General features: G+C 51.2%; 1 protein-coding gene across 1 annotated transcript; it reads left to right on the forward strand.

Annotated features, from left to right (window-relative positions):
* Positions 1 to 2: 2 nt before the first annotated feature.
* On the forward strand, positions 3 to 12,596 carry ZPR1 (ZPR1 zinc finger; the record flags this gene model as incomplete). Its single annotated transcript, XM_004712800.4, has 13 exons — positions 3 to 152; positions 533 to 623; positions 1,106 to 1,176; positions 1,999 to 2,085; positions 2,217 to 2,339; positions 3,053 to 3,100; positions 3,275 to 3,341; positions 3,685 to 3,755; positions 4,808 to 4,897; positions 5,691 to 5,801; positions 6,655 to 6,741; positions 10,555 to 10,620; positions 11,258 to 12,596. Coding segments are annotated over 13 exons (1,197 nt in total), but the record flags the coding sequence as incomplete, so codon positions are not given.
* Positions 12,597 to 13,705: the final 1,109 nt, after the last annotated feature.

Here is a 13,705-nt window from a genome sequence, read left to right on the forward strand (position 1 = left end):
GCCTGCTGCTCACCAAGATCCCCTTCTTCAGAGAAATCATCGTGAGCTCTTTTTCCTGCGAGCACTGTAACTGGACCAACACGGAGATCCAGTCGGCAGGCAGGATCCAGGACCAGGGAGTGCGCTACACGTTGACGGTCAGGGGCCAGGAGGTGAGAGGGGCCCAGAGGGTTTGGAGGCTGGAGTCAGAGCTCCAGTGGCGGGATGAGACATGGTCATAAATCTGTGTCTCCAAGCCTCAGTTGCCTTTTTATCGTAAAATGGTGCTGCTGCTAGTGTTCGCAGGTGAGATGGGAACCTGGAAACGGCGGCAGCGGGTAGGAAATGTGCAGTCGTTGTTTAGAATACTCTTCTAACACCTGGGCAGCCTGGCCCTACCTGGACTGTTGGGATTGTGTGAATTCTCTGGGGTGGAGAGAGGAAGAATCTGCTGGGCCCGGGTGTACAGGAGAAGGGGAAGCAGCGTGGTTATTCCCTGAGGAGGGGCTGCCCTGCTGACCACCCTGCCCTGAAAGTGCGCCTCCTTGCCCAGGACATGAACAGAGAGGTGGTGAAGACGGACTCCGCTACCACTAGGATCCCTGAGCTGGATTTTGAAATACCTGCTTTCAGCCAGAAGGGAGGTAAGTTTAAGTTCAGGGTCTTGGAGCTGTTCATACTTTCCTGGAATTGATCTCTCGTGCTTACAAAGCCCCTTGGGCCTGAGATAGCAGAGTGTACAGCCACGGTGTGCTCATTACCCAGTTGTCATATGTTGCGAAGAGCCCAGGTGGCCTAGTGGGCTGGGTACACACTGGGCTGCTAACTGCAAGGCCAGCAGTTCAAACTCAGCAGCCACTTGGAAGGAGAAAGATCTACTTCCCGTGAAGATCTAAAGTAGAAACCCAAAGAAGCTCTTCTCCTCTGTGCTAGGGTTGGGATGAGTCGGAATTGACAATGATGGCCATGCGCATCACTGTCATGAGAGACGAATAAAGGCCTGAGCCTGGTGCCCTCATTTACGGAGAGGGGTGTCGAGGGCCTGAGAGTTCACGTGGAACACCTGGGGCCCTTCAGGGACATGCCACAGAGCCACGACTCACCCAGGTTTTGTTCTGTTCATAAGCTCTGACCACCGTTGAAGGATTGATCACCCGTGCTATCTCTGGCCTGGAGCAGGACCAGCCAACACGAAGGGTGAGTGGGGGTCCTCTGAGGGCAGCAGCTCAAGGGGTCATTTCTTGTGTGTGAGTGGAACGTTCCACTCACCGAGGGGCCGTTTTGAATGTAAGAGAACACTTTGAGGATGTGGTGATGTGGCAGCTGCCAGCACCCATTGTGCCTACTGGCCCTTCCTCCTCACTGGATCAAGCCTCAGAGAGCAGGGTGACATTACCTCTGAAGGGTCTTTTCTAATCCCTTGAGGAGCCTCGGTGCCGTAGTGATTATGGGTTGTGCTGTTAACTGCAGGGCCAGCAGTTTGAAACTGCTGACTACTCTGAGGGAGAAAGATGTCAGTCTTGGAAACCCATAGGGTTTCTTATAGGGTCACTCTGAGTTGGCATTGACTCAGTGGCAGGGAGTTTTTTTTTTTAGGTTATCTCTACTTTCTGGGTTTTCCATTGTGTCTTTTTTTTTTTAGGATAAAAATAATGGCTTACAGTTGTATATTTAGTTTTCTCTCCTCCCAGTTAGCCTGGGAGCCCTTGGCTGTGGTTTATTTACTGTGGGGCCTAGCTAAATGGTGGTGAGAGAGGAAGTGAGGACCATCTGGTGGCACCACTCTCTTTTTTGTTTTTAAATAACTTTGTTGGGGGCTCATACAACTCTTATCACAATCCATACATCCATCCGTTGCTGGCACCACTCTTACACCAGACTTGTTTACGACATCTCATTGTGAAGTCGGAGTCACCCCGTTCCCCTTCACGCTAAGACAGGGCTGGAAGTGCATGGGCATAACAGGAATGGGGGTGTACTACCCTGGGGGCTGACCTATCTCCTCGATGTTTATGGCAGGCGAGTGAAGAAACCTTAGCTGAAAGAATCGATGAGTTCATTGTCAACCTGAAGGCGCTAAAGCAAGTGGCCTCCCCTTTCACTCTGGTAAGTGGTGAGGAATTGTGAGTGCTTGAGATTTGGGAGAGGAGGGACATTGCAATTGGGATTTTCCCATGTGGTACCTGCTGGTAGATGGAGCTCCCATTGCACTTCCTCTGTCCTCCCTCACCTGCTAGATCATTGATGATCCCTCAGGGAACAGCTTTGTGGAAAACCCATTTGCCCCCCAGAGAGATGATGCCCTGGTGATCACGCACTATAACCGAACTTCAAAGCAGGAGGAGATGCTGGGACTCCAGGTAAATGGGTGGAAGCAGCCAAAATGCTGGGAAAGGATGTTGCCCCTGGATTGCCTGGAGTTGGTGGAAACGTACTTTGCTGCTGCCGCCTCCCATGCAGGCTCTCAGCGTGTTTGTGCCTCTCGCTTGTCCGGTGCCAGCTAACTGGTTCTGATTCAGTGACGCATGTGCAAATGGAGCGGGAGACTGCCCGGTCCTGCACCACCGTCCTTGTGCCCCTTGTTGCAGCCAGGGTGCCATTCCTCCTCTTCGTGAGAGTCCTCCTCTTTGTTCTTTTGCTGACCCTGTGCTTTTTACCAAACATGATGCCTCCTTCATGGGCACACACTCACTGTCAGGATCCTGTAGAGCCGCCCCGTGAGTTTCCGAGCCCGTAGCTTTTTCCAGGAGTGGAAGGTCCTGACCTTGCAATGAGCAGCCCACTGGGCCACCAGAGGCCAGAGCCCCTCTCTAGTAGCCTGTCCAAAGAAGTAAGGGTCTCCCTGTGCTGGCTTCTAAGGAGCAGTTGAGTCCACCTCGTAAAGGGTGGCGGTGCAGGGCTGTCACTCAGTCTTGAAGTCTGTCCTTCCCTTGCCTGGGGCTTTGACAGTTGTTCTCACCTCCATGAGGTGGCATAGGATTGAAGCACACAGCATTTCCTCCCACTCTGGGGCAGGGTGTGGGGAAAGCCAAGGCCTACCTGCCAACCTGTGACTCACTCTCTGCTATTTTAGGCTGAGGTACCAGAAGAGAAGCCAGAAGAGGATGATCTCAGAAATGAAGTGAGTCACACCAGCTTTTGTTGAAGGAGGAGCAGAGCCAGGGGGCTGAGCCCCATGCTGCTCAGTGGTGCCCTCCCTACGCCACCAGCCTGGGTCCCAATGGGAATGTCTTTAGCCTGAGCATCCTGGCGCATCCTGGCGGGAAGGCTCACCCGGCCCCACACTGTGTTCCAGGTGCTCCAGTTCAGCACAAACTGCCCGGAATGCAGTGCTCCGGCTCAGACCAACATGAAGCTAGTGCGTATCCTTTGTCCGGCGGCACATGACCGGGACCTGAAAGTGTCATACTGGGACAGAGAGCACACGTCCCGTTCTGATGCCGAAAGAAGGCTGACTTTGCTAGGGCCGCGCCCTTTGGCATTTGGAGACCGTGCTCTCGAGGCCCTGCATGTGCCCGGAGCCACCTTTTCCAGCATTGGTGAAACTGCTCTCGTCCAGAGGACTGTCTGTGTTAGGCTGCTTTTTCTGACATTTTGCCAGGCAGGCCTAGAACTGGCAGCTGTTGGCTGAGGGGCTGGATTGATTCTTCCGCGGAGGGTGATCCTGCTCTCCTGGAAGCAGATTTCCTTGACTGCGTCTTCCAGAAATCCCCCACTTTAAGGAGGTTATCATCATGGCCACCAACTGCGAGAACTGTGGGCACCGCACCAATGAGGTGGGCCCTGTTGTTTGGGAGCCTGCATCCGTTCTAAACCTCTTTCACGATGGGAGGGGGTGGGGCTTTCTTTTAGGATATAGCATAGGGTGAGGGGCCCTCGCAGGAACAGGGAATCATTCAAGAGAAGAACAATTAGAGGCAGCACAGCTTATTTAAGTCTTGGGTCACTTAACCGTGGAAGAGAGAAACGACTTTTGGACCCTTTCCCCAGAGGGCAGATTTTTGGGAGGGGGCAGATTTTGACTCCCAGAGAAAGACCTTCCTCCCAGCTACAGCTGTCTGGAAATAAGGGCAGGCTACCTGGGAAGGTTTTTCATTCTCTCCCCTCTAAGCGCTGCGGAGTAGGCCCTGGTCTGCTAACCCACCAGCCACTGTGAGAGGACAGAGGGGGAGGCTGGCCGTTCCTGTCCAGATGGACAGTCTTGGGAAGACCAGGGAGCAGTATTACCCTGTCCTAAAGGCTTGCTGGAGCCTGGTGGTGCAATGGTACCTGATTGGCGGTTCGAAACCACCAGCAGCTCCTTGGGAGAAAGACGGATTTCTGCTCTTGTAAAGTTAATGTCAGAAACCCACAGCAGGTCGCTCTGAGTCAGCATTGACTCAATGGCAGCGAGTTCTCTGTCTCCCCCACCACCCCGCCTCGTCCCCCCGGGTCGGCCAGGGTCGCTTCGAGTGGGACTGACTGCCTGGCCGAGGGTTTGGGTTGGATGGGTAATAATCGAGCACAGCTGGCCACCTTCTCCACGGGCAGCCCTCTGTGAAGGGGAGCCACCCATCCGATGCTTTCCAGCCCTGTGCGTCAGAGCTTTTGTTTGTCCAAGGTCGATATTGGGCTCCTTGGCCATGGAGGGGACTGTTCTGGCAGGCTGCTACGCTGCGCTCAGCCCTGGCCAGCTCCCGCACTGTTCTGTTTGGGTGATGGATGCTCCTGCTGGTGTAGGGGCCTCTGTCTTTGTACCCTTGAAAGGGCCTACCTGACAGGAGCCCCAGCCGCCTCAGGGTGTCGCTGGCTCTCCTGTGGCTCCTGCTTATGGCTGCCTTCTGTGTAGGTGAAGTCTGGGGGTGCAGTCGAGCCCTTGGGCACCAGGATCACCCTTCATGTGACAGACCCTTCCGACATGACCAGAGACCTCCTCAAGGTAATGGATGCTTTTGAACCGACTGCCCTGCGATCCCTGCCTGCCCAGCTAGGAGAAATGCAAGGGTACTTCAGGGCGTTCCTGGAACAATTCCATCGTCATTTAATTCCATTTCTCATGGGTTTTTTTTGAAGGCCCTCTCCCCCCAGTGTTTCTTTAGAAAGGAATGTTCTGGGGGTATGAGGTGACACCCCCAGTCCTGAGTTGGACCATCCTTGAGCAGGGTTCATCTGTTACTGGAATTCTAGTTTCAGAAGGTGACCTGTAGACTATTCTCGATGCCTCTGTAGCTTCTTGGTGTCTCGTGTCTACAAAGGGGCCCTCTCCCAAAGGAGCCCAGGTAGCAAAGTGGGTTATGCATTGGGCTGATAACTGCAAGGTCAGCAGTTCAAATTCACGAGGGTAAGATAGAGCTCTTTACTCCCGTAAAGAGTTGCCGTCTCGGGACGCACATAAAGAGTTGCCGTCTTGGGACGCACAGGGACAGTTCTTCCCGGTCCTCTGGGGCCACCATGAGTGACCATCAACTGCGTGGCAGTCAGGCTGTCCGATGTCTGCTGACAGGAGCAGGGCCGCATGGGCCTGGGACTCAGCTTCCCTTCATCCATTTGGTTGCATTTTGTGTCTCCGGTGGACAGGAGTCCATCTCCAGCTCTACCCTAGGGAGACACAGAAACTGAGTCAGCTGACTTGTGACCCTAAACTTTCATCGCTAGTATTGTTTTGGCACGGGCTCCTAGTTAGCTTTCTTTGCTCCTGGCTCAAAGCTTCACTCGACCGCTCATCTCTGCAGTCTGAGACGTGCAGTGTGGAAATCCCAGAGCTGGAGTTCGAACTGGGAATGGCTGTCCTCGGGGGCAAGTTCACCACGCTGGAGGGGCTGCTGAAGGACATCCGGGAGCTGGTGAGTTCCCCGAGTGTGCTCTGCGACCTCACATCATATAATCTCATTGTTCAGTCCTACTAAGAAGATGTGTGCAGTCATCGCCACAGTCAGTTTGAGAACACTTTGTTCTCGCATTCATTGGTGCTAGCTCCCCATTTCCCCGTCCCCTCTGCCACGGTCTAGGCAGTGGCCATCCGGTTACTGCCTCTTAGACCTCCCTGTCCTGGCATTACCTTCTTTTTGAGGGTGATAACTTGAGATGTCTTTGCTTTAAAGCTAAATAAAGAGACCTAAATATTATTTTGGGTTGAGAAGATGAGTTTAAGGGAGATTTCTTATGAGAATTCTGGGGCCCAGCTCTGGGACCTTGTGGTGGTTTTGTGATTTGGGATTAAATAGATACCCAACTCTGAAGTGAGGGGGACAAGGGTCCTTTCAGCACCCACAACTCCCCAACATACATATGAGCGGCCTTCAGAAAGTGGGAAATTGGACTCGGGGACTTTCCCACACTTTGCAACCCGTCATCTTTGTTGAGCGCTCCCGTGTGTGTCTAGTCTGTTCTCAGTTCCTGGCCATTTTGTCTTTGTCAGTGGAACTTGTCCTTTGCATTTCTCCTCCGATGTTGTAGAAAGGGGACTTAAAGTTGTTCAGCACAGCCCATCATTGTCTCGGTCAGTTGATCCATAGATTCTACAGGTGGCCCTGGGTACCTGGTCAGCAGCACAGTGGTGTGGGGTAAATGGAGACTCAGCCTGCCTGGGTAGGCACCCACCTGCTCTCCTCCGCAGGCTGTTGAGCAGCCTAAGAGCATGGTGACCATTTGGCTGCGTACTCTGTCTCTAAACTGAGCTTGTGCCATTGATTGCAGGTCACCAAGAACCCGTTCACACTGGGTGACAGTTCCAGCCCTGGCCAGGCACAGAAACTGCAGGAGTTCAGCGAGAAGTTGGACCAGGTAAGAGCATACTGGCCAGTACTGCTGGTCACGGGCTCCGGGGAACCAGAGGCTGGCGACCCTGCCCACTTCCTGTCCTCTGAGCATCTCTTACCCATCATCAGGAGAAAGACGGGGGCTTTCTACCTTTGGAAGCTCCCTGAGCAGCTCTACTCTGTCCTGTACGGCAGCGACTTGGCGATGGTGGCTTTCTTGAATCTCCCGTGGTTGGAAGCCTTCTGCTCTGACGCCCTTGCCCACTCTTGGTTTCTACCTTATTGTGTCGGAGCATCTTCTCCAGCAGCTTCCTGAGGAGTGAGTGGGGAGAAGTATTTTGGGGACCGCGATGTCTGAGAATATACTGGTGTTCTTTACTCTCATGCTGAAATGATTTTTGACTGGAAACTAGAATTCTTCGTTGGAGACGATTCCTCGTGATTCTTCTTTTACGCGGTGTCGCATTTTTGCTGAAGCTTTTGCGTGGCACCTTAGGCTCCCCCTTGGCAATTTTACACAAATTGTTCATCAACAGTGGTTACGTTCTTCAGAACGTATGCACATCGGTAATGTTGCTCTTCAGCTAGTTTCTCATCTTTGTTTTCATATAACCTTTGCGCACGTGACTGCTTGGAGCAGGGCTCCTCCAACTACAGCCCATGGGCCACATGCAGCCCGCGGAGGACATTTATCTGGCCTGCCGGGTGTTTTTGCCCTTTTTTTAAACTTCAAAATAAGATATGTGCAGTGTGCATAGGAATTTGTTCATAGTTTTTTTTTAAACTATAGTCTGGCCCTCCAATGGGTCTGAGGGGCAGTGAACTGGCCCCTGTTAAAAAAATTTGAGGACCCCTGGTTTAGAGGAACACATACTCATTATTTTGTGAGTTAACTCACAGTGACTTTCAGGCCAGTTTTGTTTTAAAGGTTAAAGAATGCCCCAGGGCAATCGTCTCATCTAGTCCACTGACTGTCTACCGTGTTTCTTAGGAATTGGAGGTCGGGCCCTCATTTTGCGCCCTCTGTCGGGCCCTCATCTGAACAGTCAGTCGGCAGTGGTCGCTGGCACCGTCTGGTTCTTCTGGTCTTGGAGCAGATGAGGCCGAGGGTCACGGAGACCACAAGCTCCTGGGCCTATTTGGCTTAATGCCTCCTTTTCATAAAAATGAAAAAGTACCCAGCACCTCCTCTCGCCCACAGCCCGGTGAAACATTGGCATCTGCCTCCGGTGCCCTTGGATCACCCCAGCGGACCCCAGTGGGTGGCATTGTCCACCGTGGGCAGCACTGACGTGGACCCCGGATCCTGTAGACAGTTCCTTCTCTGAACGTCGGCTTCCTCTTTTCTCTCATGTCGAGACCAACAGTTGTATCTTAGATGGCCACTCAAGCTTTCAAGGATCTGGCCACTACTCAGTGTCCATTGACTGAGACACTCCAAACTCAGAAAACAAATTTGATTATGTCTAAGATGTATCCATAATTGTGCCCCCTATCAACATCTTCCCCCTCCCTCCCACATCCTCCCTCTGTTATGAACCCTTGATAATTTATAAATTATTATTTTTTCATGTCTTACACTGACTGATGTGTCCCTTCATCCACTTTTCCTTTGTCCATCCCCCAGGGAGGGGGTTATATGTAGATCATTGTGATTGGTTCCTCTTTTCTCCTCCCACCTTCCCCTTCCCCTCCTGGTGTCGCTACTCTCATTATTGGTCCTGAGGGGTTTCTTTGCCCTGGATTCCCTGTGTTTCCAGCTCTTATCTGTACCCTTGTGCATGCTCTGGTCCAGCCAGATTTGTAAGGTAGAATTGGGTTCACGATAGTGGGGGTGTGGGAAGTATTAAAGAAATAGAGAAAAGTTGTATGTTTCAACAGTGCTATACTGCATCCTTACTGGCTTGTCTCCTTCCTGAGACCCTTCTGTAAGTGTCACCTGTAGATGGGCTTTGGGTCTCCACTTTGAACTCCCCCCTCATTCACAATGATATGATTTTTTGTTCTGGGTCTTTGATGCCTGATACTTGATCTTATCAACACCCTGTGATCACACAGGCTGGTGTGCTTCTTCCATGTGGACTTTGTTGCTTCTTACCCAGATGGCCGCTTGATTATCTTCAAGCCTTTAAGACCCCAGACGCTATATCTTTTGGTAGCCGGGCACTATCAGCTTCCTTCATCACATTTGCTTATGCACCCTCTTTGTCTTCAGAGATCTTGTCGGGAAGGTGAGCATCATGGAATGCCAGGTGAATAGAACAAAGTGTTCTTGCATTGAGGGAGCACTTGAGTAGAGGCCCACTGTCCATCTGCTACCTTAATACTAAATTTATAAATATATATACATAGATCTATTTCCCCATGGTCATATAAAAATATATTTTCATATGTACATGCCTGTATTTAGACTTCTGTAAGTACCCTTTGCCTCCTAGTTCTTTCCTCTGTTTTACTTTCCTCTTGTTCCACTATCATGTTTAGCCTTCATTTGGGTTACAGCAATTCCTCTCGGTTATGTTGACCTTGATCAAGCCCTACCTGGCCTCCTGCACCCTCCTCGCCATCCATTTTGGATCACTTGTTCCCTTGTCCCTGGGTTTGTTAACACCCACCTCCTTTCACTCGCCTCCCCCTCTCCCATGTCCCCCCAGAACTGTCGGTCCCGTTGTTTTCTCCTCCGGATTGTTTATCCCGCCTATTTTATCTAGATAACATGTAGAGACAATAATACACACAAAAACAAGACAGAGCAAAACAAAGCAGCAAAAGAATACAAAATAGCAACAAACAAACAAATGACAAAAAAGAAAAGCCTATAAATAGTTCCAGGTCTGTGTGTTGAATTTTAGTTAGGAATGTTTTCCAGTCGAGGCTGATGGAGTGCCACACCCTGGCCCCACAGTCTATTTTTGGTATTCCCCAGGGACTTCCTTACTCTGCTCCCTTTGCTATTCTGTTGCACACCTTTAGTGTTTTGCCTCAGTGTGGTGGGGTTCAGACCAGCCACAGTTATTGCACTGTGTCTCCAGTATTGTCCCCTGAAGCACTATGGGTCAGTGAGCGACCCATAGAGAGTGACTGACAATGAGCGGTCAGTCAGTGTCTCCTGGTGGGGCCGGCCCTACGGTCCTCTCTGTGCATTGGCTGCTCTGAGCAGGAATATCGTTGTCTGCGCTTGGTGGGCCAGGAGGTGCTCCTCTCTCTCTTCCTCCCCCTTCATTTGCTCCCGTGTGCTCTGATCAGACGTGTCCCTCTCCCTGAGCTGTAGCTTCAGTGCTGTGCTCTGAAGTGCATTCTTCTGGAGGGAGGAGGGGCTGTCCGAGTAGTTGGAATTGGGACCGGCCCCTCAGACCTCTTGGTTCTCTGCGTCATGCCGGTGTGTTGCATTCACGTCTTGGCGCACGGGTTGAAGTCTGGTCCCTTTTTAGGGGTTGCTTTTTAACTAGCTTTCATATATCTGATTGTTAGACCCTGTTCCTCCACTGCTTTATTGTGAGTGATGGTTGGGTTATTTCTGGTTATGGCGACCCTGTGCGTGCAGAGGGGAACAGTTCTGTGGGACTGCGGAGGCCGGGATGTGACCTTTGGGAGCTGGCCTTACCCCTGGGGGTGGGGGTGTGTGTCTCTGGATGGGATTGAAATGGCAACCCGTGGGTCAGCAGTCCAGCATTGTGCCACCCAAGGATTCTACCCCACCTCTAGAGCTGCAGAGTCCACCAGTTCGGCAGACTTCTGTGGATTCTGCAGTATCATTTGAAGTGGTTATGTGGTAGGTGCAGCGTCTGCCTACCAGGAGCTTTATAAATGTACATACTCTGTTCTCTTTCCCTTTTAGATTACCCAGGGTCACATGAAGGCCCACTTTATTATGGATGACCCAGCAGGAAACAGCTACTTGCAGGTATAATTAGCTGTCCCTGATGCTTCACGGGTTGATAGTTTCTGGTCTTTCATTTCCTGAGAAACCGAAAGATTCATCGATTCTCTGTGGACCACCTTTCATCAGGGAACCTTTTGGTTGAAGTTGTAACCTAAGAAATAGCAGGTCAAGATGGGAGGGATTGTAAATGTGAAAAAACGGAGAGAGGAAAAAAAGATGCTCCTAGACTTATTTCTTCCTGTGGCTCAGCGCCCTTCTCCTGCTCTGTGGTGTTCACTCGGCAAATCTGACTGGAGGGAGGAGGAATGGGGGCCAAATAGAAAGCCTGAGAGGCTCTCAGCCGACTGGGGACAATCCTGGTGACTGGCAATTGCGCAAGCATTTCTTGAGCAGCTATTTTTGGTCAGAACTATGAGTAAGAGCGTTGCTACCCTCAGAAGTTAGAAAGCTTTTTAGGCAGCTCATTCCCTGATGCTCATTTGAGACTGGGCTGTCCCACTCCCGGCCATGTGTTGCTGCCCACAAGGTCAGCCTGGCCTTGGGGGATGGAAAAGGAGCCGAAGGCTCCTGCAGTTTTGGGGAGGTGGGAGGTGGGATCTGCTGGGGGCAGGGATGGCAGGATGAAATGAGTACTGATTGTCTCTCTTTGGTCCTGCAGAACGTGTATGCCCCTGAAGACGATCCTGAGATGAAAGTGGAGCATTATAAGCGCACGTTTGACCAGAACGAGGACTTGGGGCTCAACGACATGAAGACAGAGGGCTATGAGACAGGCCTGGCCCCACAGCGGTAGCAGTGGGGTGCTCGTGGGCCAGCCCCCAGCGCTCCTCAAGCCGCAGGGTGACTTAGGACTGTTGTAAGAAGGCTGCAGAGGCCTTGGGCTGAGTCGGACACTGGGGCCCTCTTTCTTGGGAGCTGGTGATGAGGCGCACACCTGTGGGTCACCGGACCTCCTTTTGGAAGTTGTGAATCAGCCCATGAAGAAACCGTGAACTGTGGGCACGTCATGACCACATTTCTTATTGAGTCACAATGCTCTCTGCCTTAGTCCAACCCTGCCGTTCTTCCTCTCCCGACCCAAGGAAATGGGAAAATATGAGACATGGCCAGAGGTGGAGTTTGGGAGTTGGTTTTAGGTAAATGAAATACTGACTTTCAACAGGAGAGGTAGGTTTCTTATCACGAGAGAGTTCAAGGTAGGTGAAGACGTTCTTAAAGGGAAGGCTTTCCAAATAGGGCTGGCCTGGGTGTTCATGCTGTCCTTTTGAGACCATGCTGCTAGAATTCAGACTCCTGAATAAAAATTTTCACCAATGTGACCATCGCCCTTTGGGTTTGGGATTGGAAATTGGAAGCTTCATTTATTCCTTCAGCACATGTTTGCATGCCTACCAGGTGCCAGGCACACCAAACCTGCCTTCACGGAACTTCCACTGACAGGCGTCCAGTTAACAGCGCTAATTTCAGGACCGAATGAGGGAGTCCATCCACATGCGGATGGTCATCAGTGGGGCAGCATGGTGAACCGGGGGAGGTTGGTAAGGCCAGCAACAGTGCTGCATACTTAGGGTCTTGAGTAGTGTTAGATCAGAGAAGATCTCAACAAGCAAGTGATGAATCAGTTGACTCTTAGGCAAAACTGAGTGGTAGTAAAGGGTGGAGCCATGTGAATAGTAGGGGAAAGATGTTTCCAGGCAGCGGGAACCTCAAACGTAAAAGCTCAGAGGCTGGAGTATGTTGGTGGCAATGGGAATAGGGGAGAGAGGTCATCTGCTTCTACTGTCAATTACAAATGGGGAAACTGAGGGCCGACCAGGGAGGGGGGGGGCTGCTGGCGGCTGTGTAGGGGATCCACTGCAGCCCTTGGCCCGACTCTCCAGCCGGTGGTGTGTGCTGTAGCCTCCTGCCTCCCTTCACTCCAGGCAGTCTCACCAATGGCTGTGCTGCCGCTGCAGCTACAGGTTAATTTGTTCATTAAAGACCTATTAGTGGACCAAGATGCTGTCTCAAAGCTTAAGTTTGTGCTATAAATGGCAAATAATTGTTTCCTTATAAATGACTTGACAGTCACATCAGTTTCCCAATGCTGTAGAAATTATTCCCCCAAGGTCACAAGTGGCTTTCCACCTAGAGAACATTCTCCTTTATCCCCCACATTGAACAGGGAACCCTCACTTCGCTCCATGTTGATGCCCGGAAGCTGTACCTGTGGGCTCCTTTTCACTGCAGTCACTTCTTATCTGGACTCCCTCCTCTTGAAATGCCCTTGTTTCTAAAGATCCGATTTTCAGAAAGCTTGTTCCATTCAATGCCTAGGCATTGTATTACTTTCATGTAAGACTGACCCCCCAGACCTATCTATAATGTGAGAGGGCTTCAAAAAGAGCAGAAAAAGGGGTGAAAGATGGTGGCATTTTCCCGTGAACTTTTTTGAAGCTCGTTTACACAAGAGTAAGGTGTTTTTAAGAATTTACAAATAAAGGTTAGCAAGTTACTTGCTCCCCCAATCTATGAGATTGCCATACTTTAATGAGATTTCCTCATGCAGGTACCCCAAGACATTGTTGGGTGTGTTTCCAACTAGCTTGGGGATTTGATTACAGGCAGGCACCTGGACATGAGCCCCAGTGCCCAGTCTTATCCCCCACTGAGAGGGGAAAGGATGGCATCTGGGCTGTTAGTTACTCCATCTCAACGCAGTTCATCGGCAGGAGACCGGGTCCCAAACCCCGATCCTGTATCGGGAAATGGAAACCCTGCAGGACAGGACCAGGTGTGAGATTGGAATGACTGAGCCAAGGGACTACTTGCTCTTTGATAGGATGAAGCCTTGGCAGCCTTCATCGACACACCTTTCTACAGTTCTCTCTGAACTCCTTCATGTCATCTGCCTGTTAGGAAGCCGATGGGGCCCTGCTGGTGTGGTGGTTACAGCTGGGCTCTAAGGTCAGCACTTAGAAACCACCAGCTGGTCGGGGGGAGAAAGATGAGGTTCTTACTCCTTAAAGAGTGAAACTCAGGAAGAATTCTACCTTGCCCTATAGGGTTGCTACAACTTGACTTGATGGCAGTTTGTTTTTTTTTCTTAAATAGGAAGCCTGCATCT

Source organism: Echinops telfairi, unplaced genomic scaffold, assembly GCF_000313985.2.
Source record: "Echinops telfairi isolate 266 unplaced genomic scaffold, ASM31398v2 ScPeMD7_7463;HRSCAF=8501, whole genome shotgun sequence".
NCBI classification, from domain to species: Eukaryota; Metazoa; Chordata; class Mammalia; order Afrosoricida; family Tenrecidae; genus Echinops; species Echinops telfairi.